Source organism: Phalacrocorax aristotelis, chromosome W, assembly GCF_949628215.1.
Source record: "Phalacrocorax aristotelis chromosome W, bGulAri2.1, whole genome shotgun sequence".
Lineage (NCBI taxonomy): Eukaryota > Metazoa > Chordata > Aves > Suliformes > Phalacrocoracidae > Phalacrocorax > Phalacrocorax aristotelis.
Window position 1 is genome coordinate 5,744,782 of NC_134310.1, and position 23,741 is coordinate 5,768,522.

Below are 23,741 nucleotides of genomic sequence, written 5' to 3' on the forward strand. Positions count from 1 at the left end.
ACCCTGCCCCGGATGTTGGCACCCTGCGAGCTGGCAGCAAATGCGGTGATTTCCCAACCAGCATGTGAGGCCGAGCCACCACCCCCCCCCCCCGGGTGTCAGCCACCGAGGAGGGAGGACAGTCCCCGAGGAGCCTCACGGCTGGTTGGAAAGGTAAGGGCAGGCCTGGGGGGCTCAGAGTGGGGCCAGGGAAGGGGGTCATGGGTGTCAGGGCATCGCCCTGACTGCAGCCGTGTCCTGCCTGCCCCGCGGTGGAGAGCTGGCAGCGGGATGGCAGCGGTGGGGCTTGCACAACCCTCAGACGATGTCCGCCTGCCCGCAGCACAGCACCATGATGCCACCGGGCTGGATCCTGCTACCGCTGCTGCTGCTCCTGCTGCTGCTGCAGCCGGGCCCTGCCACACCGTGCTCCCCACAACCCAACACCACCCATTTCATCTGCACAGAGCCCACCCTGAGCACCTTCCCCTCCGGGCTGCCCCCCACCACCCTGGCCATCTCGGTGGAGTTCATGGCGCTGGACACCCTCCTCCCCACCGCCCTGGTCGGGCTGCCTCTGCTGCAGGAGCTCCACCTCTCCTCCAACCGCCTCGCCACCCTCCCCAGAGTCCTCCTGCGGCCCGTACCCACCCTGCGTGTCCTTGACCTGACGAACAACCTCCTGGCCGACCTCCCTGCCGACATCTTCGCCACCACGGGCCACCTCCAGCACTTGGTGCTGCAGGGGAACCAGCTGCAGGCGCTGTAGCGTGCCTGGTTCCAGCACTTTCCCCGGCTGCACTGGCTCGACCTGGCTGCCAACGCATTGGTGGAGGTGCCGCCGGAGGTTTTCCGCCCGCTGCATTCCCTGTGTAGCCTGGATCTGTCCCGCAACCGCCTGGCATCCCTGGCACTGGGCGCGCTGGCCAGGCTGCGGGCGCTGGAGCAGCTCGACCTGGAGGGGAACCGGCTGGGCACGCTGCCGCCCGCCACCTTCGCGCCCACACCCGGCCTGCGCCTCCTCTTCCTCCAGGATAATGAGCTGCGGGCGCTGCCTGCCGGCATTTTCACCCCGCTGCGTCATCTCCGTGTCCTCGACCTGGCACGTAACCGGCTGCAGGCACTGGAGCTGCCCCCCCGGTCCCCCGGCCCCATGTTGGACCTCGACATCTCGGGTAACCCCTGGGTGTGTGAGTGCCCGCTGCTGGCGTTGCTGCAGCAGGCGGCCCCGCGGCTCAGCGCCACCCACGACACCCTCTGTGCAAGGCCCCCACACTACCAGGGACAGGAGGTGGCCGCCATCGGCCAGGCTGGGGACACGGGCTGCGAGACCAAGCAGGACCCGCCAAACCCCTAGGCGAGGGGTTTGGTGTCACCCTGGGTGCCTGGGCATGTCACGTCCCTCCTGGCCACTCTGTCCCCAGCCAAGACGAGCAATCCTAGGGAAACAGGCAGGGGTGCAGCTGTCCCCATCCTGATGGCCCCATCCCCATCCTGTGATGCCCATCCCAACGGCCCCCAGCCCCATCCCACCTGGCTCAGGCTGTCCTGCGTCCCTGTCCCCATCCCGCCTGGCAGATGTCCCTGTCCCCACCCCACAAGGGCACATTAAATGCTGTCACTTGGAGCCATCACAGTTTCTCCTGTGTGTTGTCCTATGAAGTCCCTGGGGATAAGGCAGTGATGGGCACCATGTCCCCCACCCATGCCCACCCCATACCCACTGTGTCCCCTGCCCAGGCCTGTTCCCATCCGGGCCAGCCTGCTCCCCCACAGGGTCACCCCCTTGGATTGCCCACCACCCTCTCCCACCCTCCGGCATTGCTCACTGCTGAGTGACACTGCTGTCCCCTGGCCCGAGCACCCACAGGGGCTGGGGGAGGCCTAGGACTCTGCTTGGCATGGAGACACCTGGCTTGGGGACACTTGGCATGGAGATGTTTGGCATGGGGACATTTGGTATGGGGACATATGCCAAGGGGACACTTGGCATGGAGATGCTTGGCATGGGGACACCTGGCAAGGGGACACCCGGCATTGGGTTCCTTGGCATGGGGACACCCAGGGTGGGGACACTTGCCGTGGGGCGGTGGCTCGAGGCCCCCTGGCCGCCCACTCGGGACAGGGTGTCCCCGCAGATGTCCCCGGGGCCGCGGGACGTCGCGGAGCCCCCGGGCAGGATCGGGCCCCCGCGGCCCCATGTGGGCCCCCCCCACGCCGCGGCACCCCCCAAAGCCCGCCCCCCTCGGCCCGCCCCTTCCTCCTAATTGGTGGAGGCGCGGCCCTCCCCTTCGCTGATTTGCTCCCGCCACCAACTATGAATCCGGAGCTGGGCGGGGGCCGGCGGTTCGCGATCACGACCGGGGGTTGCGACAGACCACCCCCCCCGCCCCGTAAGTACCGTCCGCGGGACGTGGCGGCAGTGGGAGGGTGGAAGGTGGGCCCGAGGGCGTGGTCCGGGGGTCCCGGGTGGGGGGGCCTGGGGGTCCCGGAAGGGGGGATCCGGGGCTGCCCGGATCCGGCCCCGCAGGGCCCGAGAGAGCTCCGGGGGCTGGCAGGGGCTGCTGAGAGCCCTGCAGCTCCAGGCAGGACAGCAGGGTCGGGGGGGGGTCCCCAGGTATCCCCTGCCGGTCCCCCCCTCCCCCGTGATGGGTGCCCCGGAGCACCCCAGGGACCCCGGGGGTACCTGCCTCCCCCCGGGGACCTGGCCCCCGAGACCCAAGGGGACACCCCCAGGGACCTGCACCGCCCCCCGGACCCGCCCGCAGGCCCCCCCAAAGCCCCCCAGGACTTGTCCCCGGGGGTGCACAGGGCCAGGCTGGGGGGGGGCAGCGGGGCAGGGACGCTGCCCTGTCCCCAGCGGGACCCCGGGTGCAGCCGCGTGGCAGTGGGACACCCCAAGGGTCAGGGACGCTGCTGGGGTGGGGTTGGGAGGGGGCTGCCGGCCGCTCCACTCCCTGCTCCGCTCCCTGCGGTGGGACCTGGGGCTGCCCCGGCCGAGGTGAGGGTGACCAGTGGCACGTCCCCACCGCAGGCTTCCCAAAGGCACATCCAGCCCAGCTTCTGGCTGAATCACCCAAAAACCCTCCTCGGCCCCAAATGGGGCTGGGGGGACGCAAGGAGGGGTGGGGGACCCAACCCAACCACATATCGGAGGGATGGGAGGTCAGCCCTGACCCCAAACTCCTCCCAGACCCCCTGTGACTCTCCCTCGAGTGGCTCGGAGGCCTCCGGCTGCCTCCCACTCGTGTCATGAGTTGGTGGGTCTCAGCCCTCAGAGGGGTAGGGACTATGGAGAGACATGCTGGGGGGCTCAGCCCCACTGTGAGCCACTTTCCTCAGCACGGTGAGGGGTGGCCACGTGGCTTGGCCACCCCAAGGTCCACGCTGGGCTCAGCCACCCATGCATGATCTTTCTCTTCCCACTGCAGCTGCCGCTGCCACGTCAGCCGAAAACACCGCGCCGGCACAGGACGGGCAGGAGCTGAAGGTAGGGGTGCAAGGAAGGCTGGGGGGGGGCTGCAGGCATCGCTGGGGGCCGCAGCTCACTGCCATTCCCCCACGGCAGAGCGTGGTGAGCCGGGTGGCCAGCCTGGCCCTGGTGAGCTGTGCTTGTGGCGCCATCTCCACGGCATACGCCTCCACCAAGAAGAGCCACCCCTACGTCAAGTCCGTCTGCGACGCCGCCGAAAAGGGGGTGAAGACGCTGACAGCGGCGGCAGTCAGCGGGGCCCAGCCCATCCTCACCAAGCTGGAGCCGCAGAGTGAGTGGGGCTGGGGGGGGGCGGCACCCCGCGGCTTTGGGGTACCCAAAAAGCTGGTCCTAGGAGAGCTCTTGTCAGGCAGGAGGATATTAAAACCCCTCTATTTTCACGTTTCTAGTTTCCACCGCCAATGAATACGCCTGCAAAGGGCTGGATAAGCTGGAGGGGAAGCTGCCCATCCTGCAGCAGCCCCCAGAGAGGGTAATGTCTCCCCTGGGGGTCACTCTGGAGGGGGTCCAGTCCTCGGTGAGGTGCTGGGACTAGACATTCCTCTGCTGTCCCCTCCCAGGTGGTGGCAGGGACCAGGGAGCTGGTGTCATCCACCGTGAGCGGCACGGTGGGCCTGGCCCGCGGCGCAGTGCAGGGCAGCGTGGAGAGGACGCGCTCGGCGCTGAGCACCAGGGTCAGCACCGTGGTGGGCTCCCGTGTGGGCCAGCTGCTGGCCACGGGGGTGGACGTGGTGCTGGGGAAATCGGAGGAACTGGTGGAGCGATACCTGCCTGGGACAGACGAGGAGCTGGATGAGTGCTGACCGCACTGGGCCGGAAAACATCTCCCAAATTCAGGGTGCCAAGCCCCCCTGGGACCCCCACCCCATCGCTCAGCACTACCCCGGCATCGCTTGCACCTGGTGCCTCTGCTTAGCCCCCCACGGTGGTGCCCAGGCAGCTCTGTAGAGCCAGGGCACTGCCGAGCCCCCTGTGGTGCCCAGGGCTACCATGACGCTGCACAGGGGACGGTCCCTGCCCGGCGGGAACCCAAAGCCAGGGGACGTGGCGCGGCTGTGGGTGAACTCTCACCTGGAAACCAGAAAGCAAATATAGCCCCGTGCGCCACCCACCCCGGCTATTTATAGCTCGGCATGAGGTAGCAGTGGGCAGAGCTGGCCCCGTGTCACAGCAGAGGTGACTGGAGAGGCCACCTGGCTTTTTAGTGACACCTCCACATGACCCAGTGGCCAAGCATCCTGCAGCGGGGCACCCCTGCGTCCTGTGATGGGGTGAGGAGCTCGGGGAGGCTCATCCCAGTGCCAGCGGTGGGATGCTCCGGTGCCCAGTGCAGGATGCTCCAGCCACACGGTTCTCACCCCCTGGCCCTGCAGCGGTGGTGGCGGGTGTCGAGGTGGCCTCACCGGAGCGGCAGAGACAGTGGCAGAGCTACTTTGTCCATGTGGGCTTGCTCTCGGCCAAGCTGCGGCACCGAGCCCTGCAGTGCTCGCTGGCCGAGCTGCAGCGGGCACGGCACAGTGCCCAGCGGGTCCTGGCCCAGCTCCACCGCATCTTCGAGCTGGTAAGGATGCAGTGGGGACCGTGCCAGCCCCGTGCCAGCCTGGCGCCCCACAGTGTGCTGCAACCTCATTGTCTGTTCCCCCAGATCGAGCAGGGGCGGCAGGGCATGGATGGGCCGCTGTACGGTGCCCGGCAGCATCTCCACCGCATGTGGCTGGAGTGGAGCCAGCAGGTTGCTGTGCCCATGGAGGAGAGCAAGGTGTGGGGGACATCAAGGTATGGGGTGGGGGTCTGTGCCCGTGGAGGATGCCGAGGTATGGGGCTCCGAGCCGGGCAAGGGGAGCACGGCACCCCGGGGCCGCTGCTGCCCGCCGGCTGCCTTGCAGGTGGAGGTGCGGATGCTGGCCATGCTGCGCGGGCTCCTGTGCCAGCTCCACGCCGCCTGCACCCGCCTGACCGCCGGCGCCCGGTGTTTACCCAGCAGCGTGCAGGAGATGGCGGGACATGTCCGGCACGGCGTGGAGGGCGTGCAGGCTTCCCTCTCCCGCACCCGCTCCTTCCATGACCTGTCGAGTTTGGTGCTGGCGCAGAGCTGGGAGACGGTGACGCGGGCGCAGCTGAGCATCGATGAGCTGCTGGAGTATGCGGGGCAGCATGCGCCCCTGCCCTGGCTGGTGGGACCCTTCGCCCCCGCCCTGGTGGAGTATCTTGAGGATGTCCCCGTGGAAATGGCCAAATGGGAGGGTTGCATCACCGTGGGGGACACACACCAGGTGCCCGGTCCCCCACAGCTCTGCAGCCAGCGCTGAGCCCCGGCACCACCAAACTGGGGGAGCACCCACCCACCCACAGCAGCGAACCCCATCCCCACTGGGGTCGAGGTGACGATGGACTTGGTGACCCGGCATGGGACCCCTGATGCTGCAGCCAGGGACTCATTTGGGGAGGGAGGGGATGGTGGCATGCGGAGGGCACAGTGTGTGCCCAGCCCTGCCTGTCCATGGTCCAGGGCTCCCCATGGTGTCCCCGAGCCTGGGGAGCATGAGGATTTCTTGTCTTAGCAGCTTCAAAGCATTTTAAAGAGGAATAAAACAACTTTTTAGGCCTTAATCTGCCTCGCAGCCCGCAGCGCCAGCTGTGGCAGAGCCACCACGTTGTGCTGGGCTCGCTGTGGGGCTCAGCAGGGGCGGCAGAGCTGGGGGGCGGGGTGACCCCATGGGGAGGGTTGTGCCGGCAGGGTGGCGGTGGGGTGCTGGGGTGAAGGGTGCCGGCGGGGTGCCGGGGCGGCTGGACTGTGAACCGCAGCCATGTGGCAGTGAACTTCGTCCTGGTTATCACCGCCGCGTCCCGTGGCAGGGCTGGGCCTGGGGTATCCCCAACATTGCAGGTGCAGCATGGCCACAGCACCCCGCGGGGTGGCACCGGGTCCCCCAGACTGTCCGTCCTCCTCCTGCCACCGGCACCCACTGGGACCAGTCTGACCTCCACTGGGCCAGGTGTGGGGGAACAGCGGGAGCTGCGTGCTGGGGATTCCCCCCGAGGGGAGGGTGGGTTTTGGGGGCGTCGGTGCCTGATCCGGCCCGGGGGGGTGGGTGTGGGTGGAGGTCGGGTCCCGAGGGTCAGAGCAGCCCGGCCTGGGGGACACGGTCTCGGGGGGATTCGGTCCCCGGTGGGGGGGGGGTGTCAGTGCAGCCTGGTGCGGGGGCATCCAGTCCCGGGGGTGGCGGGGATCGGTGCAGCCCGATCCCGGGGGTCCCGGAGGGGGTCGCTGCAGCCCCGGGCAGCGCCGCTCCCGGCCGGTCGGTGCCCCCGGACCGCCCCGGGCCGGCCCCGGTAGGGCGGGACCCGGTCACGTGCGCTCGGGGCCGGGCTCCGGGGCTATAAAGGCCGGCGGGGAGGGAGCGGGGCGAGTTCGGAGCTCAGCCTAACCTCCAGCGGTAAGCCCGGTCCGGACCCCCCCCCCCCCCCCCCCCCCCCCCCCCCGGAAGGGCCCCAACTGGCTGGGGGCTGCCCCGTCCTTTGGAAGGGGGTGACGTGGGGTACGCCCGTGCTGGGGGTGTTGGGGTGGGGGGTCTGACCCTACTTCACGGTTCCTCCCCCGCAGCACCGCCGTGGCCAGCAGCGAGCCCGGGGTGGCGCAGCCCAAGGCAGAGGAGCAGCAGGTCAGTGGGGGCAAAGGGAGGGGTTGGGGTGGGGGTGTCCAGGGGGTCCCTACTTGGGGACAGGGCTCTGGGTTATCCTACCCTTGGGTGGGCTTAGAGAATCCTCAGAATACCCCAAAGCCATCCTTGGGGGTCTGGGAGCACACAGTGCCCCCCATCCCATGTGAGATTTGGTGCCCCATCACCCCACACACTCATCCTGACCCCTTCATGCCACAGAGCATTGGGATGCGCGTGGCCAACCTGCCCCTGGTGAGCTCTGCCTATGACATGGTCTCCACCGCCTACGCCTCCACCAAGAAGAGCCACCCCTACATCAAGTCCGTCTGCGATGCCACCGAAAAGGGGGTGAAGACACTGACGGCGGTTAGCGGGGCCCAGCCCATCCTCACCAAGCTGGAGCCTACAGAGAAGGTAGTGGGGTGGGCAAGCACAATTGTGTTTCCCTCCCTCCTCTATGCTACTTAACAGAGGGTTGTCCAACCCCCAACCAGCTCATCTGGGACACCAAGCAGCTGGTGACATCCATGGTGATGGGGGCCAAGGATGTCCTGACCAGCACTGTGGCTGGGGCCAAGGACGTGGTGACCAGCCGGGTGACGGGTGTGATGGACATGACCAAAGGGGCCGTGCAGGGCAGCGTGGAGCTGACCAAGTCGGCAGTGAGCAGCGCATCAGCACTGTCATGGGCTCGACTGTGGGCCAAATGGTGGTGAGTGGGATGGGCTCCGTGCTGGAGAAGTCAGAGGAACTGGTGGACCATTACCTGCCCATGACGGATGAGGAGCTGGGTAAGGAGAAGATTGCAATCCTCTGGAGATGTGTCATGGCCTGGGGGTCCTCTTGGAGAGGGGTGGGCAGAGCCTGGGCAGGGCAGTGCTGGCTCTGTGTGGGGTTGTTGGTGGTGGGGCCATCTCAGCAGCTCCTCTCCCACAGCTAAGCTGGCCACAGCCATGGAGGGCTTCGAAACAGAGCAGCAGAAGCAGCAGCAGAGCTACTTCGTGCACCTGGGCTCCCTCTCGGCCAAGCTGCGGCACCGAGCCCTCCAGCACTCGCTGGGCAAGCTGCAGAATGCCAGCAACAGCAGCAGCCAGGAGGTGCTGGCCCAGCTCCAGTGCACCCTCGACCTGGTAGGACCCATCCCCATGTCCCCCCACACCACCCTGGGGCCGTGGCAGACCACCCATGGCAGCCTCTGCCTCTCTTCCCAGGTGGAGAACCTCAAGCAGGGCATGGACCAGAAGCTGCAAGGAGGGCAGGAGAAGCTGCAGCAGATGTGGCTGGAGTGGAGCAAGAAGCAACCAGGTGGAGGCAAGGACCTGGTGCCACTAGAGGTAGGTGGAGGGTAGGGGGTCCCTGGGGTCACCCGGTGTCCCACACACACCCCTCACCACCCCCTTGTCCCCCTGCAGACGGTGGAGTCGGGCACGCTGGCCCTGCTGCAGGGCTTGACACAGCAGCTCCAGAGCTCCTGCCAGCCCTTGGTGTCCAGCCTCCAGGGCCTCCCTGCCACCATCCAGGACACGGCGGGGCAGGTCTGGCAAAACGTGGAGGAGCTACGGGCAGCCCTCACCTCCGCCGCCTCCCTCCAGGACGTGACGGGCAGCGTGCTGGCCCAAGCCATGCTCGTGCCACCAAAGCTCGCCAGCTGATGGACGAGCTGGTGGAGCACGTGGCCCACAACACCCCCCTGACCTGGCTGGTGGGACCCTTCGCCCCCTCGGGCCAGCGCCTGGTGGACCTGGCGATGCAGTAGCATCATCTGGGGTGGGGTGATGTTGGTTCTCCCCCTTTCCCAAGCAGAGATAGAAGCGTCTACTAACTCCAGCCTAGCCCACCTTACCTGCAACCATAGTGCCTGCCTGTACAAGGGACCTCTCCTGCCTGCCCCAAGTGCAGCCCTGTCACCTGTGCCTGGGACATGCACTAACGTGCCTTCAATCCCCCAAGTGCCTATTGGGGTCACCTCTGGCCCCCACCGGGATCCCCCAAGTCCTCTTGTCCTCAGTGCCTTCACACCCCTGGTCTTGGGGGATCGGGGATGGCTCATGAAGCAATAAACTCTGGTTAGTTTTGCACTGGACTGAAGCTTCTTCTGGGGGGGTGGCTGCATCCCACCCTGAGTAAGGGCTTGGGGAGTGATGATGTCATAGGCCTGCGTGACCTCACAGGGGCTGGGGCTTCTACTGGAGTTATTAGAGTCTGGTGCTGAGACCCCACCCCCTGAGCAGAGCCCATGGCTGAGGGTGAGTGGAGGGGGTGCTCTGGAGGAACAGCTACCCCCAAGTCCTGGGGACCCCCATATCCCACAGCCCAGTGAGACCCCCCCGCCTGTCCCCAGCCCTGGTGGGGACCCAGTGTGGGAGGATGGGAGCAGGAGGTGGGACCAGGGCTGGCCTGGGAGCAGGGTCCCCCCAGCCCTGGGGCCCAGGCAAGCTGATCCTGGGGGGCTCAGGCACAGCCCCTGTCCCAGCAGCAGGACCCAGGGGAGCGTGTGGGGGTCTGGGTTGCTGGGCAGGAGAGGCAGCCCCTGGGCTGTGCATCCCATGTGGTTGCACCCTTCTCTGTCCCGCCAGACCAGGGCATCACCCCCCCAGCGGCGATGACCACAGGCTGTGGTGCTGGGCAGCAGCAGGTTGGTGCGAGGGGCTGGGTGTGGGGGTCCCCCTGGCATGGCTGAGCCCCTCACCCCACACAGCCTGCTATGAGCCGGGTGCCCACCCATCCTGCCAGCAGCCCCCTGCATGCCCACGAGACAGGCACTGAGGCCAGCATGGGTTCCCCCTGGCCACTCCACAGGCACAGCTGGGCCCCCAGATGGAACTGGGGCTCCATGGCACCCACCTGCACCCTGGGTATCAGCACTGTGCCCCCCTCCCTTGCAGGCAGAGCCTCCATGGACCCTGTGGATGAGACCACCCCGCAGCCATGCCAGCAGGTACCCTGTCCCTGGGGGCTGTGCCCCTGCTTGGGGTCCCACAGGTCCCTGGAGGGGACTCTAGTGGTGTCCCCAGGGTGCATGTCTGACGGCAGCCCCTGTGTAAACCCAGGCTGCTGCAGGCTCTGCCCCAAGGTCTCCCCCCATGCAGCTGGGGTCCCTGAGGACACTGGTACCAGCATCCCCTTGGTCATGGCCACCATCCTCCGTGCCCTGCTGGGCCCCACGGTGGGGCAGCTCTTCCTCAACAGCATGGAGCGGACGCTGGATACATCCTGGCAGTGGCTGAACTGTTACCTGCCCCTGGGCGAGAGGCAGGTGGGTGAGAGACCCCAGGATGTTGCTGGGGATGTTGGTGTGGGTGTCCACATCCCTGTCACCCTGCGATGCTGCTGGGGTCAGGAACCCCAGCGCCCCGTCTCCAGCACCTCTTTCCCCGCAGTGGACAGGGCTGCAGAGGGGCCAGATTCGGCCTCACCTCTTGAGCACAGCAGCCTCCTTCCCCTCGGCTCCCTCTCTGGCAACGCCAGGTGCTGAGCCATGGCCCTGGTGCAGCAGCTCTGGCAGAAGTGGCTGGACACCCCCCACCTCCAGCACATCCTCAATGTGGTGAGAGCTGCCGTTCCGTGGTGCTGGGGTGGGGACCCCCGGTGTGCCCAGGACCCCCGTGCTCATGGTGCTGTTCCTTCTGCAGATGAAGACTGTGCAGCAAGGCTTGGAAGAGCTGCTCTGCAACAGCCAGGCAATATGTGGGCTCACAGGAACCAAGCGCAGGCAGCCCCTGCCCACACTCTGCCTGTCCCAGCACCCAGGCGAGGCCGGTGGAGGGGTGCAGGACCCCCATGCTGCCAGCGGGGCGGGTGCTGGCTGTGAGGCAAATGCTGGCACAGCGGCTGCAGGACACCTTGGTGCTGCTGCGGGCTTGGGTCGGGCAGCTGCCAGCCCTGCTGCAGCAGGCAGCATGGCGAGCCCAGCATGGCATGGCCGTGGTCCACAGCACCTTCAGCTGAGCCGGGGCCATGCGGGAGCTGCTGGGGGCTGTGGTGGCCCGGGGACATGAGGTGGTAGCCTAGACCTGGGAGGCGCTGCTGCTGTTCCTGCACCCGCTGGTGCCATGGCTGGAGGACATCGCCGAGGCTGCTGGCACAGAGGCACCACTCACCACCCTGCTGCACTCCCAAACCTGGGGTGCCCCAAATTCAACCAGCCACAGCTGCTCCCCTGGGCAGTGTAAGGGTCTGAAACCCGGCTGTGTCCTCAGTGGCACCAACATGACTCTGCTCACCTTCATGTCCGTGTCTGGGTGTTATTCTGTTCCTGCCATGCTGGCACCTGTGCTGATGGGGGCTGCAACAGCCAAAGGCAATGGAGGCGTTTGGGGTGGGGACAGACCTCATATCCACCTTTAAATCTCCCCTGACCCAGGGTGAGGTCCCAAGGAGGGAGGGGTCTCACATAGGCTCCTTGCTGGGGCAGTGCAGGGCTTAACCAGCCCCTCCTGTGGGGTGGTGACACATCCCCCTGTCCCCAGCCACCTTCCCCAGCATCAGGGTCTGGGTTGCCCCCATGTCTTCCTAGTCTGAGGATGGGGCTGAGCCCCAGCGCTGCACTGGGCAGTAGCACCCATCTCTTCCACCCCCCACCCCCCCCCACCCCCCCCCCCCCCCCCCCCCCCCCGCTTCCCGGCAGTTGGGCAAGAGGCACACGGGGCTTTTTATTTTGGATTTTGTTTACGGAGGGCTGGAGCATGAAAACAGCCCTGGGAAAAAATATAACCCTCTCCCCAGGGCAGAGTTACGGCAACAGCAGCCGCAAAGCAGGGTCGAGGCATCCTTACTCCGCCACGGCACAAACAGGACTCAAGGACGCAGCATCTGGTTGAGCTGGGAACATCTTTATTTTACATGTACAAAAGCTTCGGCTTGTTGCAAAAGAGCAGACAAAGATGCTGCCCAGCACAAGGCAGGATGCCGCCACAGTTCAATCCCTCCTGGCTGAGATAGGAGAGAGAATATGCTATTTTCACTCTGTTTTTAACCCAAAAGCTGGTGCCCAGCCCTGCTGCCGCCCCTGGAGCAGAAGGACCTGGCTCCAGTTGTTGCCTCTGGCCAGAGAGAAGGTGATGGCGGGGAAAGGGGCTCAGGGCAACAGCAACAAGCCCCCATGGCCGAGGCAGAGCCCAGCACAGGCACTGGAAAATCAAGCAGAAAGCAGCCTCGTCTGGCTGTCTGCTCCCCTCCCCAGGGCCTGGCAGGGACACCTGTGAGTGCCTGGTCCTGGCTCGAAGGGTGGGCCAGGGCCCGAGGGAAGGGGGGACCCGTGGGGTCATTTTCCAGTCCTGGCCCCGGGCAGGGGGATGCTCCTGCTCTCCCCTCCTCACAGTCAGCGATGCCTCAAGAAACAGACACTAGGGCTCCTTGTATTTTTCATTAAAAAACCCTTTATATTCATTTCATGTCGGTTGAAATCACAAGAAATTAGGTAGGAGGGAAAACCAAAACAAACAAACAAAAAAAAAAAAAAGAGGAAGAAAAACAAAACAAAAAAAGAATAAAAAAAAGAAAAAAGAGGGGACAAATACAGACAACCAGCACAGCCCCCCTACGGTCAGTGCTTTCGCAGGGCTGGGGGCACAGGACAAGACCTAGGACATCAGCTACTGTGTGTCTTAGTGACGTAACTCAAACGGCATGAGGCAGAGGCCGGTCTCCCTTCGTAGCCCCTCCACCTCCTCCTCCAGGCAGAAGCTGCTTCCTCAGCTCTCCTCCACGTCATCCACAGCCTCTGACTCCCCACGAGCCCTCTCCCACTCTGGTCCGGCTCGCTCGACCTTGGGATAGTCCTGCATGCTGCTGGGGGAGAGCACAGGCATCTCAACAAGCGCCTCCCCGCCTGTCTGCCTTCCCCTGCCCGCGGCAGCCCGACTCCTGTGCCTCAGGCTCCTTCCCAAGCCCGGAGAGCCCCCAAAACCATCCATGTGAGAACCCAGCTTGGACACGCATCAGATCCAGGGGAGCTCCCGAGCCCCCAGCTCTGCCCCTTGCACACTCACTTGTTGTGGGTCTCCTCGGCGGATGCCTCCGGCTCTCCGGCTCCCAGCCCTTGGCTTTTGTCCTTCTCCTCTGTGCCCTCCGCTTTTTGGGACAGGGATTCACCATTCACAGGACCTGACAACTCTAAAGGGAAGAGAGAGAGGCTCAGAGATTTGGGTCACCATTGCAGACCTCATCCACACTGACCCACGAGGGACCGGGCAAGCTGAGGACCCACGGCCACAGGTTGTCCCCATTTAGGCAAGGGACACACAGCCAAGACCAAGGGGACCCCAGGTTGAGCCTGATGCCAACAGCTAGAAGAAAGACCCCAAAGACCCCATCCCCCAAGCCCAGAGGCGGGCATCAGAGCGGATTTTCCCCATCAGCTCCTCCAGGAAAGCTCTTGTAACATCACCAGGACGTCCCCAGGCAGGCACCCGGCTACAAGGGTGGAAGATCCCAGTCACCAGCTGCCTGCGCAAGAGCCTGAGCCAGCGTCCAAGGGCGTCTCCGCATTCCTCCGTCTTGCTGGTGCCTTGGACCAGTGCTCAAGCTGGCAGTGAGGAGCCGTCCTGGCCCAAAAATCAGCCCAGAGGCACCCAAAGCCAGGGTGTGGGCGTTGAGGTTTGCCCTCTGCTCTCACTGCCACAAGTGTTCAATATTCAGTCCTTTACCACTCTTGGCACTCCAGCAAACAAAGGACTGGAGGTGCCATGCATGGCTGCCGATCCCCTCCGCCACCGAGGCCAAGAGCCACCCCTGCTCATGTCCCTGGTCCCCAGCAGGATGTGCTGTGCCCCATGAAGGGCCCCCGGATCGTTACGTGCCCAGAGACAGCAGGGAACCACCCCGAGATGTGCAGGGAGCGTTACCAGCATTTGTCTCCTCTTCCCCCTTCTCATTCCGTGTTTCCCCTCCCGACAGCTTCTCCTGGCCCTTCTCCGCCTCCCCCTTGTCCTTCTCAGGCCTGGCTTTGTTGGCCTTCTGGATCGCCTCCATCTTTGGTCCCAGGACGCGCGACTTCAACCGGGTGTAGACTTCAGCAGCTTTCTCCATCACATCCTTGTTTGCTTTATAGCGACGGATCTGCACCAGAAAGAGGGAGGAGGGATGCCCTTAGAGCTGGGGTGACCAAAGCACGCTCCTCACTCGCTCCAGGCAGGGACTCAGCCCTCTGCTCTACCTTTTTCAGCGTAGCCACCACATCAGTGTGCTTCTGGAGGATGTGAGAGGTGACCTGGAGTGTGCCCAGCTCCTCTAGGGCATTCAGACACCGCTTGATGTCCTGCAAGGGTGGCACAAAGGTCAGAAGCTGCCTGGAAGTCTCCCTGTGGGCTCCTGGGGCAGCTCTGCATGGAGCATGGTCCTCTGATGCCACCCAGCATCCAGAAAGGCAAGAGGAGGCTCAGCCAGGCTGAGCACCCCCAGGTATCGCAGCTGGGTGCAGTGGCCAAGGACCCGATGAGCAGGGACATCCCAGGCCAGCCCAACGCTCTTGGGCACTCACCGGGTTATCCACCTTCAGGGCAAACTTGATCTCACTGTGAAGTTTCTGAAGTTTCTCTTCAACTGTGGGCTCTGGAGCAGCAAGAGAGACAGGTCGAGGCATCAGCCCACCGGAGGAGAGCACAGCACTGCCTGGAGCCCGGGACCTCTCCCCCAGCAAGGGTTTGGTTTCCTCCTGCATCTCCAAAGTCAAACACAGCCCCAGGGGGGCCTCTCTGAAGAGGATGAGTCGGTGTGCGCCACGATTGGGAGGGGATGTATATAGGGAAGCTCACCGTCTCTGCACACCCTGTAAATACTTTCCAACATGATGGTGGGAACAGAAGTGCTGGGAAAGAACCCTGTGGGAATGATTCCTTCCCTTCCTCGGGATGGGGGAACCAACCCTGGATCACTTTTCTCCCTCTCCTCCCCTCTGTGACAATGAGCAACAGCTCTCACCCTTTTTCTTCTCCATCCTCCTTTCGTGGATCAGATCAGATTTCTTCCGGCCTCGTTCCACTTTCAAAGGTCTGTGGGAGGAAAAGGAAAGAGGTAAGATCATTCAGGTGAAACCACCTGCTCGCTGCTGGGCTAACAAGAAGGGTGACAGCACGTGTTGGCGCATCCCCGCGGCCTGCCCAACGGTGTGAGCCAGGCAGCAGAGCCCTGCCATGCTCCACCCATGCTTTCACACACATCTCCCAGCTCGCAGGCAGGTGGGAGCCCTGAGGCAGCAGCTCCCCCATGCCCCATCTTCCCGGGATTGCAGAAAGGCAGAGTCCCAAAGCGATACCCCAAGAATCTTCCCCTGCAAGATGGAAAACACCAAGGAAGCTCAGCCTGGTGCCCCCTGACACCTCCTCCAGCCCCTTCAGCTGTGGAAGACAGGAGGGGAAGAAACAGCCCAGCCCCTCCACAGGTGCTGCCGGCCCAGGGGCAGCTCCATGGGGAGGCCCCATCCCCACCCCGGGTATCAGCCGGGGAGGGCTGGGCAGCAGAGGAACGGCCCTGTCCCCAGAGGAAGAAAGCGCTGATGTAGGGAGGGGAGATGCTGACTTGTTCCGTGGTTTCTCCTCTGCTCGGCCCCTCTTCTCCTTCTGATTCGGTTTCCTTGACAACTCCGAGGGCTGCTTCTTCACCGGCTTCTTTACCTTGGAGGAGAGAACAATGCAGGCGAGAGCGGCAGAGCCCTCCCTGCTGCAGGAGGGAGACAGTGCCACGGCCCCCACTGGGCACGATCCAGTGGCTATCACACCACTGCTGCAAGTCAGTTTGGGTGCAGGGGCAAACCCCGCACAGGGTAAAGAAGGACTCGGGCTGCAGCACAGGGGTGTGCTGCTCCAAAAGTAAATATCCTGGTATCTACAGTGGCCCACCCAGCCTGCAGTACCCAACTGGCAGACCCACGCGTCCTTCCAGACATCAAGATCTTCAGGCTGCCTTCCTGGCTCCTCCTCCGCAGGGAGGAACTCACCAGGCTACAAGGGTGACCTTGCCTCTGACCATGGGCAGCGTGGCTCCTATGAGCCCTCTGCAACCCTCCCCTGTGCTTCAGCTGAATCCAGCTGATGCTCCTCTAGGCTCTGGGGAGGGCAGCAAAGCAAATCCAATGACTGTGGTGGGAGGGAGAACATCGTGGCGATGCGAGACCAGTAGCAGGATGGGGTGTCCTGGGCCGGAAGAGCTCCCTTTTGCAGGGCGCGGATGTGTCTACAGACATAACCCTTTCCAGCGCTCTGTGGGTCACCACAGGGTAATGCAAGACTGAGACAGCAGGTCCCTGTCACTCCTTGAGGTCCCTGCTGACCTGAGAGGATGGGCTGTCTGTTTGTCCCCAGCTCCCCACGGCTCTGTACTCACCTCTTTCTCCAGCTCCAGTTCCGAGTCTGAGGAGGATGGGGCCTTGGCACGACCTTTCCGGCCCTTTTTGGCCACTTCATCCTCTGCACTGCTGTCTGAGTCTGAGTGCACCTCTTCGCCCTTCTCTGCTTTCTCCTTCCTCTTCTCTTTCTCCTCCTTCTCCTGCTCCCGGAGTCGACGGATCTCTTCCTCCTGCTCCCTCTTCCTCTTCTCCTCCAGCTCCCGCCGTCGTTCTTCATCTCGCCTCTTCCACTCACTGATGCGGTCCACGTCGCTATCGCTGTCACTGCAAAGGACAGAGCATGCTTGGTCCCCTTGTGCGGAGGGGAGGTGGGTGACCCTCCAGCCCAGCCCCAAGGGTGGCAGCGTCCCAGCTGATCTCACCTGTCGCTGCTGGAACTGGTCGGGACACGCTCGGGCTTCGGTTTCCTGCCACGGGGCTTGGGAGGGGGTTTCTCAGCTGCAAGACAACGGGGAGATGTTCAGCAGAGGCCCTGGTTGTCCTTCTGTTAAAACAGCCCCAAGTTGGGGGGCACAGGTTCAGATATGGGCTGGAGGGTGTCCACAACAGAAGGGGACCCCTGAGCCTCAAGAGCCCCCAGCCTCACATGCTCTCCAGTCCCCTGAGGAAGCCAGCAGTGAAGAAGCTTCCTTGGCGTTACCTGGCTTCCGGCCCCGTGGAGCCTTCTTCACAGACACATCCGAGTCTGAATCGGAGTTGGAGTCCGACTTGGTCATGTCCACGGTCGCATTTCCCATTTCTGAATCCGAGTCCACTTTGGAGTCTGAGTCGGAGCTGGACTCCACTTTCTGCAGGCACAGAGTGGGGTTGGACCAGGGGGTGGCTGCGGCTCAGCAGCGTGCCCCGAAACACAGCAGGACAGGGCACAGCCGGGTCACTGAGGCATCAGCAAGGTCCCTCCTAGTGCTGAACCCACACCCAGGGCAGAGCTCTGCCACCCCCCAGCCCTGCTCCAGCCAGCACAGACCCCAGACTCCTCTCCAGCTTCCCTCCCACTGCACTGCAGACTAGGGGTCCTTTACCTTCTTCTTCCTCCCCCCTGCCGGCATCCTCCGGGGAGCCCTGGCCACTGGCTTCTTCTCGGGAGTGAAGTCCTGGAGGAAAAGACAGATAGGAAAACATGGAGAACAGTCTCACGACAGTTTCAGAAGCCAGGCAGGTTTCCTTAAGCCATCGCCCCCCGAGACGGTGATGCTCTTCCTACAGCCTTTTACCCACCATCCTGCCAGCCTCCATCCCAAAGCCTTCCCAGCCATATCCCAAAACCCTCTTACCTGGTCACTGTTTTTTTCTGACTCGGAAGACGTTTCTGAGCTCTCCTCTTCTGTCAGGGAGGGGCTGCCCTGATCCAGGTCACTGGAGGATTTCCGAGGCCGTTTTGCCACTGGCATCTGATATCCAAGAAGTAACAACATGAGAGAAGCCCACTGCCCCTCCACCCACCACAGAAAGCCAACACTCGCTGGGAAAGGGCTTTGCCTGACTCTTCCCGACTGGCCCTGCAAGAGCAGCCACATGCACTCAGAAGAGATCCATAGCTCTGGCTTCTCCTCCAGGCTGCAAACCACACCGGGACTGGGCCGTCCCACCATCTCAGACAACACGAGACAGCTGTGAGATCCCCAAAGATGCACTGAACCCCATTTCCCACTGGCATATCCAGAGGGAGTTGGTTTCTTCACCACCTCCTGCCACGGTGGGTTTGACATGCTGCGCAGTGGATGGAAGCAGAGTGGCGGACCCATGGACCGTATCAGCACCCTCCTGACCAGGACACCCTCCCATCCCTGCTGCGTGGAACCACTTCAGCCCACACTCACTTTCATAGCCAGTGATTTTCGCTTGCGCCCGCTGTGGTCGCTGCCTCGATCCGAGTCTTCATCACTTTCCATTTTCTCCGTGGTGACTGCAGCCATGGCAGCATCTTCCTCATCATCACCTGCATCACTTCCCCCCATTGGGTCGTTCTCAGGAATGTCGCTGTCCGAGGAGCTCGCAGGCTAAAGACAGTGGAGACGAGAGTTGTGTTATCGCCCGAGGGGCCTGTGGCGTATCAGGGGGGAGAGGAGAAGGGGCACAAAAGGGTGATGAGCAATGGATGGCAGCGCTGAGCAGAGGTGTGCGTGCAGAGGAGCGTGGGGCAGCCTCCCCTCCCAGCACAGAACCCTTCAGCGTGGCTCTGGGGCAGAGGGACAACGTGACCAGTCCTTCAATGAGGACGCTCAGTCGACCCCCTTCTAATTCCCCTGCACCCCCTTCCCAAGGCCCCTCACACACCACCCCAAGATCACCAGCAACACCTTCCCTCTGGATCCTCCAGCTCGGCTTCCACCCGCTGCTGCTGCCTCGCTCTTTTCTCCTCCCCATCCTTGCGCTTTGCTAAAGACCCCTGGAGAAGCCTAGACCTGACAGCCCCTCCTGGGCGAGCGGACCCCAGCCCTCCTCTGCCCTAACGGCGCCAGACAAGCAGGGCTGGGTGGCTCGGTTCAGCCTCTCTGCCAGCGTCAGGGAGCAGCCACTCTCCTCCGGTGGGCTGGCCACCAACCCTCGACTCGGGACAGGCCTCTTTCTTCTCAGGTGGCTTCACCCCACAGCGCATCGCACACCTTCCCCATGGGAAAGGTCCACACAAGAAGTCTGGCGTGGTGGCCACCACTCTTCCCAGCTGGGACCTCCTGTGTCCTGCTCCCCCACTCCCACAGAGGGAAGGTCTCCTGGCTTCTCACCAGCCCATCACGAGGTTCCTCACACAAGGGCATTGCACCAAAGGGACTTCCTAGAGCTGGGATTCTTCCAATGCTGGGGCTTCCTGCTGGAAAGCCTCTCCTTGTCCTTGACTGTTCCTGGCACCTCCTTCATTTAGGTCACAAAACCAAGAAAGATCTCTACTTCAGTCTCTTCTTCTGCTCCTCCAGGTATTTTGGCCACAAAATGCAGCTGGTGTCGGTGAACCCTCAGCCTTGCTGGGGCTGTTGGCGTTGCCTCTATCCCTCAGCAGGCCCTTCACCAACAGGTTTCTTACCCCTGCTGGGAATTCACGGTGGAGTCCCTGGACAAAGCGGGTGCTGCCTCCCTCACCATCACCAGCCTCCCGCCCAATAAGCTGAAGTTGTTCTCCAGGTTTTCAAGCATCTCCATGGTCTCGCCTTACCCTACGTCTGCAGTCTTGGGTCCAACCATCTCCCACAGCTACTCAAACCACATCCTCTCTCCTGCACTGGCAGCGGCACAGCCGGGGGGGCTCATTCCCTGAGCCTGCCTACCTCTAGACCACCTTGTCCTTGTAGCTCACCTTAAAAACCTTCCTCTGCCTCTTCAGACCAACTGCCTATGAAGCTGCTTTGGACGCCTTCTTTGAAGATCGCTATACAATAAATTTTATCACACAATTATGGTTACGGAATGCCCGTGCAAGCAATTGACAGCAAAGAGCCGTCTCCCAGCCTGCTCTGAAGCCCGCTGAAGGAGCAGCCCAGCGGCTTTTGGCTCAGGACCTCAGAAACGGATGAAGAGGGGGACTGCCCAATACTCCACGCGCAGGTCCGGGAGCCGGGGACAAGCAAGCCTCAAGTTCTCGCTCTGACAACGAAATCCTCCGTGCTTTGGGCAAGCAGCACAAAGCACATCCCCGGTTCCACCTTGAAGATGGGGCAAAGGCATCTTCCTCCAGAGGAGGAGGAGGAGGAGGAGGGCTGACTCCCTCAGGAAGGGAGAGGGCAGGGAAGGGAAGCTACTTCAACCCCGAGAAAGCCGATCTGCAAGCTGGAAGCACGTAGGCACCGTAGCAATGAGAAGCAGAAAAAGGAGAGCGACTCGGAGGAAAGGAGAGATGGAGGCACCAGCAGCCCACGTCCTTGCTGGCCCCCCGCCACACAAGGCCGCACTCACCGGAGGGGCACTGTAACTGGCATGAGGGTTGTTCTGGATTTCCCACAATCCCTCGTTGAAGCCTTTTCTCTTGTTTGGTTTGCCATATTTGTCTTTATATTTTTCATAAGGGAAGAGATCTTTAGGGCCCAAGAAGGCGCTGGAGAGAAACAAAGCAGAGGTGAGCCTGGTAGCAGAGGCAGCGGGGCAAAGGCCCAGAGAGGGGAGCGAGGCAGCGCTTACGTCTCGTGGGTGCCGAAGAAGAAGATGGGGTACTTGTTCGGTGGGGGTTTCACGGCGCCATCCACGATGTCATCGATCTGAAAGGAAACCCAAAGCAGGAGGTGGTCAGAGAGAGTGGCTTGAGCACATCCTCTGCGAGGCACGTCAGCCCCGGCTAGCAGTGTTGGCCTCCGGTACCCGCACCCGCTTGGAGGCAAGCATGGCAAGAAAGCACCCGGATGGGGACCTTGCTACGCACAAGAGTCCCACTGCAGCATCAGGGCCCGGCGGGATCTCTAGAAGAGTAACAGAAGGGATCCGGCACGGATGCTCTACGGCTAGAGCTCGGCGCGAGGTCGTCTCTCCGCTGCCGGGCTCAGCGCCCAGGGAAACACAGGCCTTGTGCTACTCCTCAGAGATCCATCGCATGAGCCGCCTCGGGGGGGACGCCCGAGGGAAGCCCCCTCCAGCCCAGGGTGGGGGACGATTGCTCCAACGGGGTGGCCTGAGGGTCCTTCCTGGCTGGAGACTGGCCGCAGGAAAAGCCCCGCTGCCAGCGGAACGCGTGGGCCACCCTGTCTTCTTCCCACGCGCGGCTCCAGCACCCGTGTGTCTGCTCCATGTGGTCTGGGCTGCAGGCAAAGCCGCAGGCGGGAGCCTCGGGGTCTGCAGGGGCTGCCCCGCATGCTGGGGAGGTCTTCGGGGCAGGGTGAAGCCTTCCCCAAAAGAGCAAGCGAGCTAAAGCAGGAGGGGTTGCAGATGCCGGCAGCGCAAGGGCTCTCCTGGAACGACCGAGTCCTCTCAGCGCCAGGCCAGCCACGACAGCGTGGGGACAGCATCCTAGATCTCACGGCATGGTGCGGCCAAGCATCGTCGTCTCCAGCACCCTGAGCCTCCCCGGTACCTGCCGGCCCCGATCCCACATGGTTTCCACCTGCCAGTCTCTTGCCATCAGTCACCTTCAAGCGTATGAACCTGCCTTGCCCTCAGCTGCCGCCAGGGACCATTGCAGACCCCCATCTGACACCCTGAGCTGCCTTGCGCTCCCCTCATGAGCACATCCTCCACTGGTTCCCACTCTGCCTGCTGCTCCGGGCCTCCCCCAAGCACCACCACAGCATAACGTTGTCACCCGGCCGGCAGGACCAGTTGTCCCCTACCACACACGCTCCATCGCCCCATCCACACACACCCCCCCCAACCCGCACCGGCACCCTCCAATCCTGCCCCTCGCGAGCGCTCAGCTGCAGCCCCCCACACGTGGCACACCCAGGCGATGTCCCCAGCGTGCGTATCCCCCTCGTCCCCACCAAGGGACACAGCCCCGGACCCCGGCTCTGTCCCCCACCCCTCCCCAAACTCAGGCCTCCTGCTGCTGTCCCCAGTGGGAGACAGAGGGTGGGTGACATCCAGGCTGGGAAGGGGAGTGGGGGTCTCTGGAGGGATGGGGCCCTGCTGGGCAGTGGGAGGATGAGGATGGAGAGCAAGGGGCAGGACTCTGCTGGGGTGCTGGGGCAGGAGGTGGGCTGTGAAGGACACCCCCGTGGGGTTGGGGTGCCTGGAATGCCAGGGCTGCAGCAGGGAGGGGGGTGGCAGGGTCACCCCAGCAGGAGAGAGGGTCCCCAGGCCGGGGGTCCTGGTGGGTGAAGCAGGGCTGAGGCCCCGTGTGGTCACCCCAAGTGGGTCAGGATGTCCCCTGGGTGTGGGTCCAAAGGCAGGGCTCAGGGTGCCGTTGGTCAGGAGTGGGGTCCCAGGTGCCCCTGCACGGGGTTATCAAACACCCTCCTGGCAAGGGGTCCCCCAGGTCTCCCCCATCCCTGTACCCCAGGTACAGGCACCAGTGTGGGACCCCCTCTCCCCCTCGGTGAGGGTGCCAGTACGGGACCCCAAACCTGGTGCAAGATCCCCTCCCAGTACATGTGCCTGCATGGGACCCCAATTCCAGTCCTGGACCCCCATCCCAGTCTGGGTTTCTCCATCCTGGTACAGGTGCCAACAGGCCACCCCCCTCCTGGGATCAAACCCCAGTGCTGGTTGGGTGCTGGTGTGGGACCCCCCACTCCAGTGCAGGACCCCATCCCGGTACTGGGCCCCCATCGTGGCATGGGTGCCTGCAGGGGACCTCCATCCCAGCACTGAGCCCTCATCCCAGTACAGGTGCCAACATGGCATCTCCCATTCTGGTACAGGATGCCCTATTTTCATACCAGGTCCCCATCCCAGTATGGATGCTGGAATGGGACCTCCCATCCCAGTACGGAGCACCCCATCCTGGTACCGGGTCCCCATCCCAGTACAGGTGCTGGTACCAGAGCTCCCACCCTGGTACGGGACGTCCCAACCCAGTACGGGTGCAGCTCCCTTACGCCCGTACCGGGCCTGCATCCCAGGATAGATCCCGACATGGGTCCCCCATCCCGGTATGGGACACCCCGTGCTGGTAGCGAGTCCCCATCCCAGTATGGCACCTCCTATCCCAGTACGGGATGCTCCGTACCAGTGCCAGGTCCCATCCCGGAGCGGGTGCTGTTACGGGATCTCCATCCCGGTATGGGTGCTGCTACAGGTCCCTGGTGCCGGTACCGGGTCCCCATCCCGGGACATGTGCTGGTTCCAGGTCCCCCATCCCGGTACGGGTACCGTTATGGCATCTCCATCCCGGTACGGGCCCCCCACCCGGAGACAGGGGCCGGTGCGTGTCCCCACCTCGCGACAGTACCGGTCCCACGCCGGTACCGGTCCCCCGTCCCGGCCCCCCCCGCCCCCCGCCAGCGCGGTCTCGCGGTCTCACCCGGGCCGGCCAGTGCGGGTAGCCCTTCATCTTGGCGAAGACGAGGTCTCCGGGCTTGAAGCTGTGCGGCATGGCGGCCGCGGGGCGGGGCGGCGGCGGCGGAGGCCCAGGCCGCGGGCAGCACCGGGCAGCGGGGCGGGGACGGGCCGGCCCGCAGGATGTCCCGCCCCCGCCCGCGGCACCAGCTCCCGTTGGCTCGGCGCCGCGTCCTTCCTCCGTCTCGCCCAATGGGAGCGAGGCGAGGGCGAGGCGAGATAACGGGATTGGGCCGCGCCGCCAGTGGCGCCGAGGAAGGGGGTGCTGGGGGGGCGTGGCCAGGGGGGCGGGGAAGGGGCCGGGGGGGGGGCCGTGTTTGGGGTGAGGGGCCGGGGGGGGAACAGGGCA

General features: G+C 63.8%; 4 protein-coding genes across 8 annotated transcripts; 3 read left to right on the forward strand and 1 right to left on the reverse strand.

The window, feature by feature from the left end:
* The first annotated feature begins 45 nt into the window (after nt 1–45).
* LRG1 (leucine rich alpha-2-glycoprotein 1) lies at nt 46–1,610 on the forward strand. Its single transcript, XM_075076731.1, is given in 2 exon segments — nt 46–153; nt 328–1,610. A coding segment is annotated over 1 exon segment (1,005 nt). The 5' UTR covers nt 46–153; nt 328–331; the 3' UTR covers nt 1,337–1,610.
* A 1,580-nt stretch (nt 1,611–3,190) lies between these two features.
* LOC142049245 (perilipin-3-like) lies at nt 3,191–6,082 on the forward strand. The gene is given in 9 exon segments (XM_075076733.1): nt 3,191–3,325; nt 3,411–3,469; nt 3,548–3,743; nt 3,862–3,944; nt 4,033–4,268; nt 4,772–5,033; nt 5,118–5,231; nt 5,359–5,775; nt 5,777–6,082. Coding segments are annotated over 9 exon segments (1,542 nt in total). The 5' UTR covers nt 3,191–3,231; the 3' UTR covers nt 5,858–6,082.
* A 90-nt stretch (nt 6,083–6,172) lies between these two features.
* On the forward strand, nt 6,173–9,212 carry LOC142049243 (perilipin-3-like). The gene is given in 9 exon segments (XM_075076730.1): nt 6,173–6,468; nt 7,077–7,134; nt 7,354–7,539; nt 7,542–7,803; nt 7,806–7,925; nt 8,071–8,264; nt 8,346–8,468; nt 8,547–8,754; nt 8,757–9,212. Coding segments are annotated over 9 exon segments (1,566 nt in total). The 5' UTR covers nt 6,173–6,187; the 3' UTR covers nt 8,891–9,212.
* A 2,733-nt stretch (nt 9,213–11,945) lies between these two features.
* HDGFL2 (HDGF like 2) lies at nt 11,946–23,517 on the reverse strand. Of its 5 annotated transcripts, none has more exons than XM_075076711.1 (16): nt 23,358–23,517; nt 20,588–20,664; nt 20,366–20,504; nt 18,298–18,477; nt 17,752–17,868; nt 17,500–17,571; nt 17,118–17,265; nt 16,840–16,915; nt 16,456–16,741; nt 15,652–15,746; nt 15,055–15,125; nt 14,615–14,685; nt 14,291–14,392; nt 13,980–14,193; nt 13,125–13,248; nt 11,946–12,921 (listed from the first exon to the last, which is right to left on the reverse strand). In XM_075076711.1, exons 1-16 carry the CDS (start codon nt 23,427–23,429, stop codon nt 12,828–12,830), a joined length of 1,938 nt encoding a protein of 645 aa, XP_074932812.1. In that variant the 5' UTR covers nt 23,430–23,517; the 3' UTR covers nt 11,946–12,827. The 5 variants fall into 5 exon arrangements, with proteins under 5 accessions (XP_074932812.1, XP_074932811.1, XP_074932813.1 ...); XM_075076710.1 differs by having other exon boundaries at nt 11,946–12,924; XM_075076712.1 differs by lacking the exons at nt 20,366–20,504; nt 20,588–20,664 and having other exon boundaries at nt 11,946–12,924; nt 23,358–23,512.
* Between the last annotated feature and the right edge of the window lie 224 nt (nt 23,518–23,741).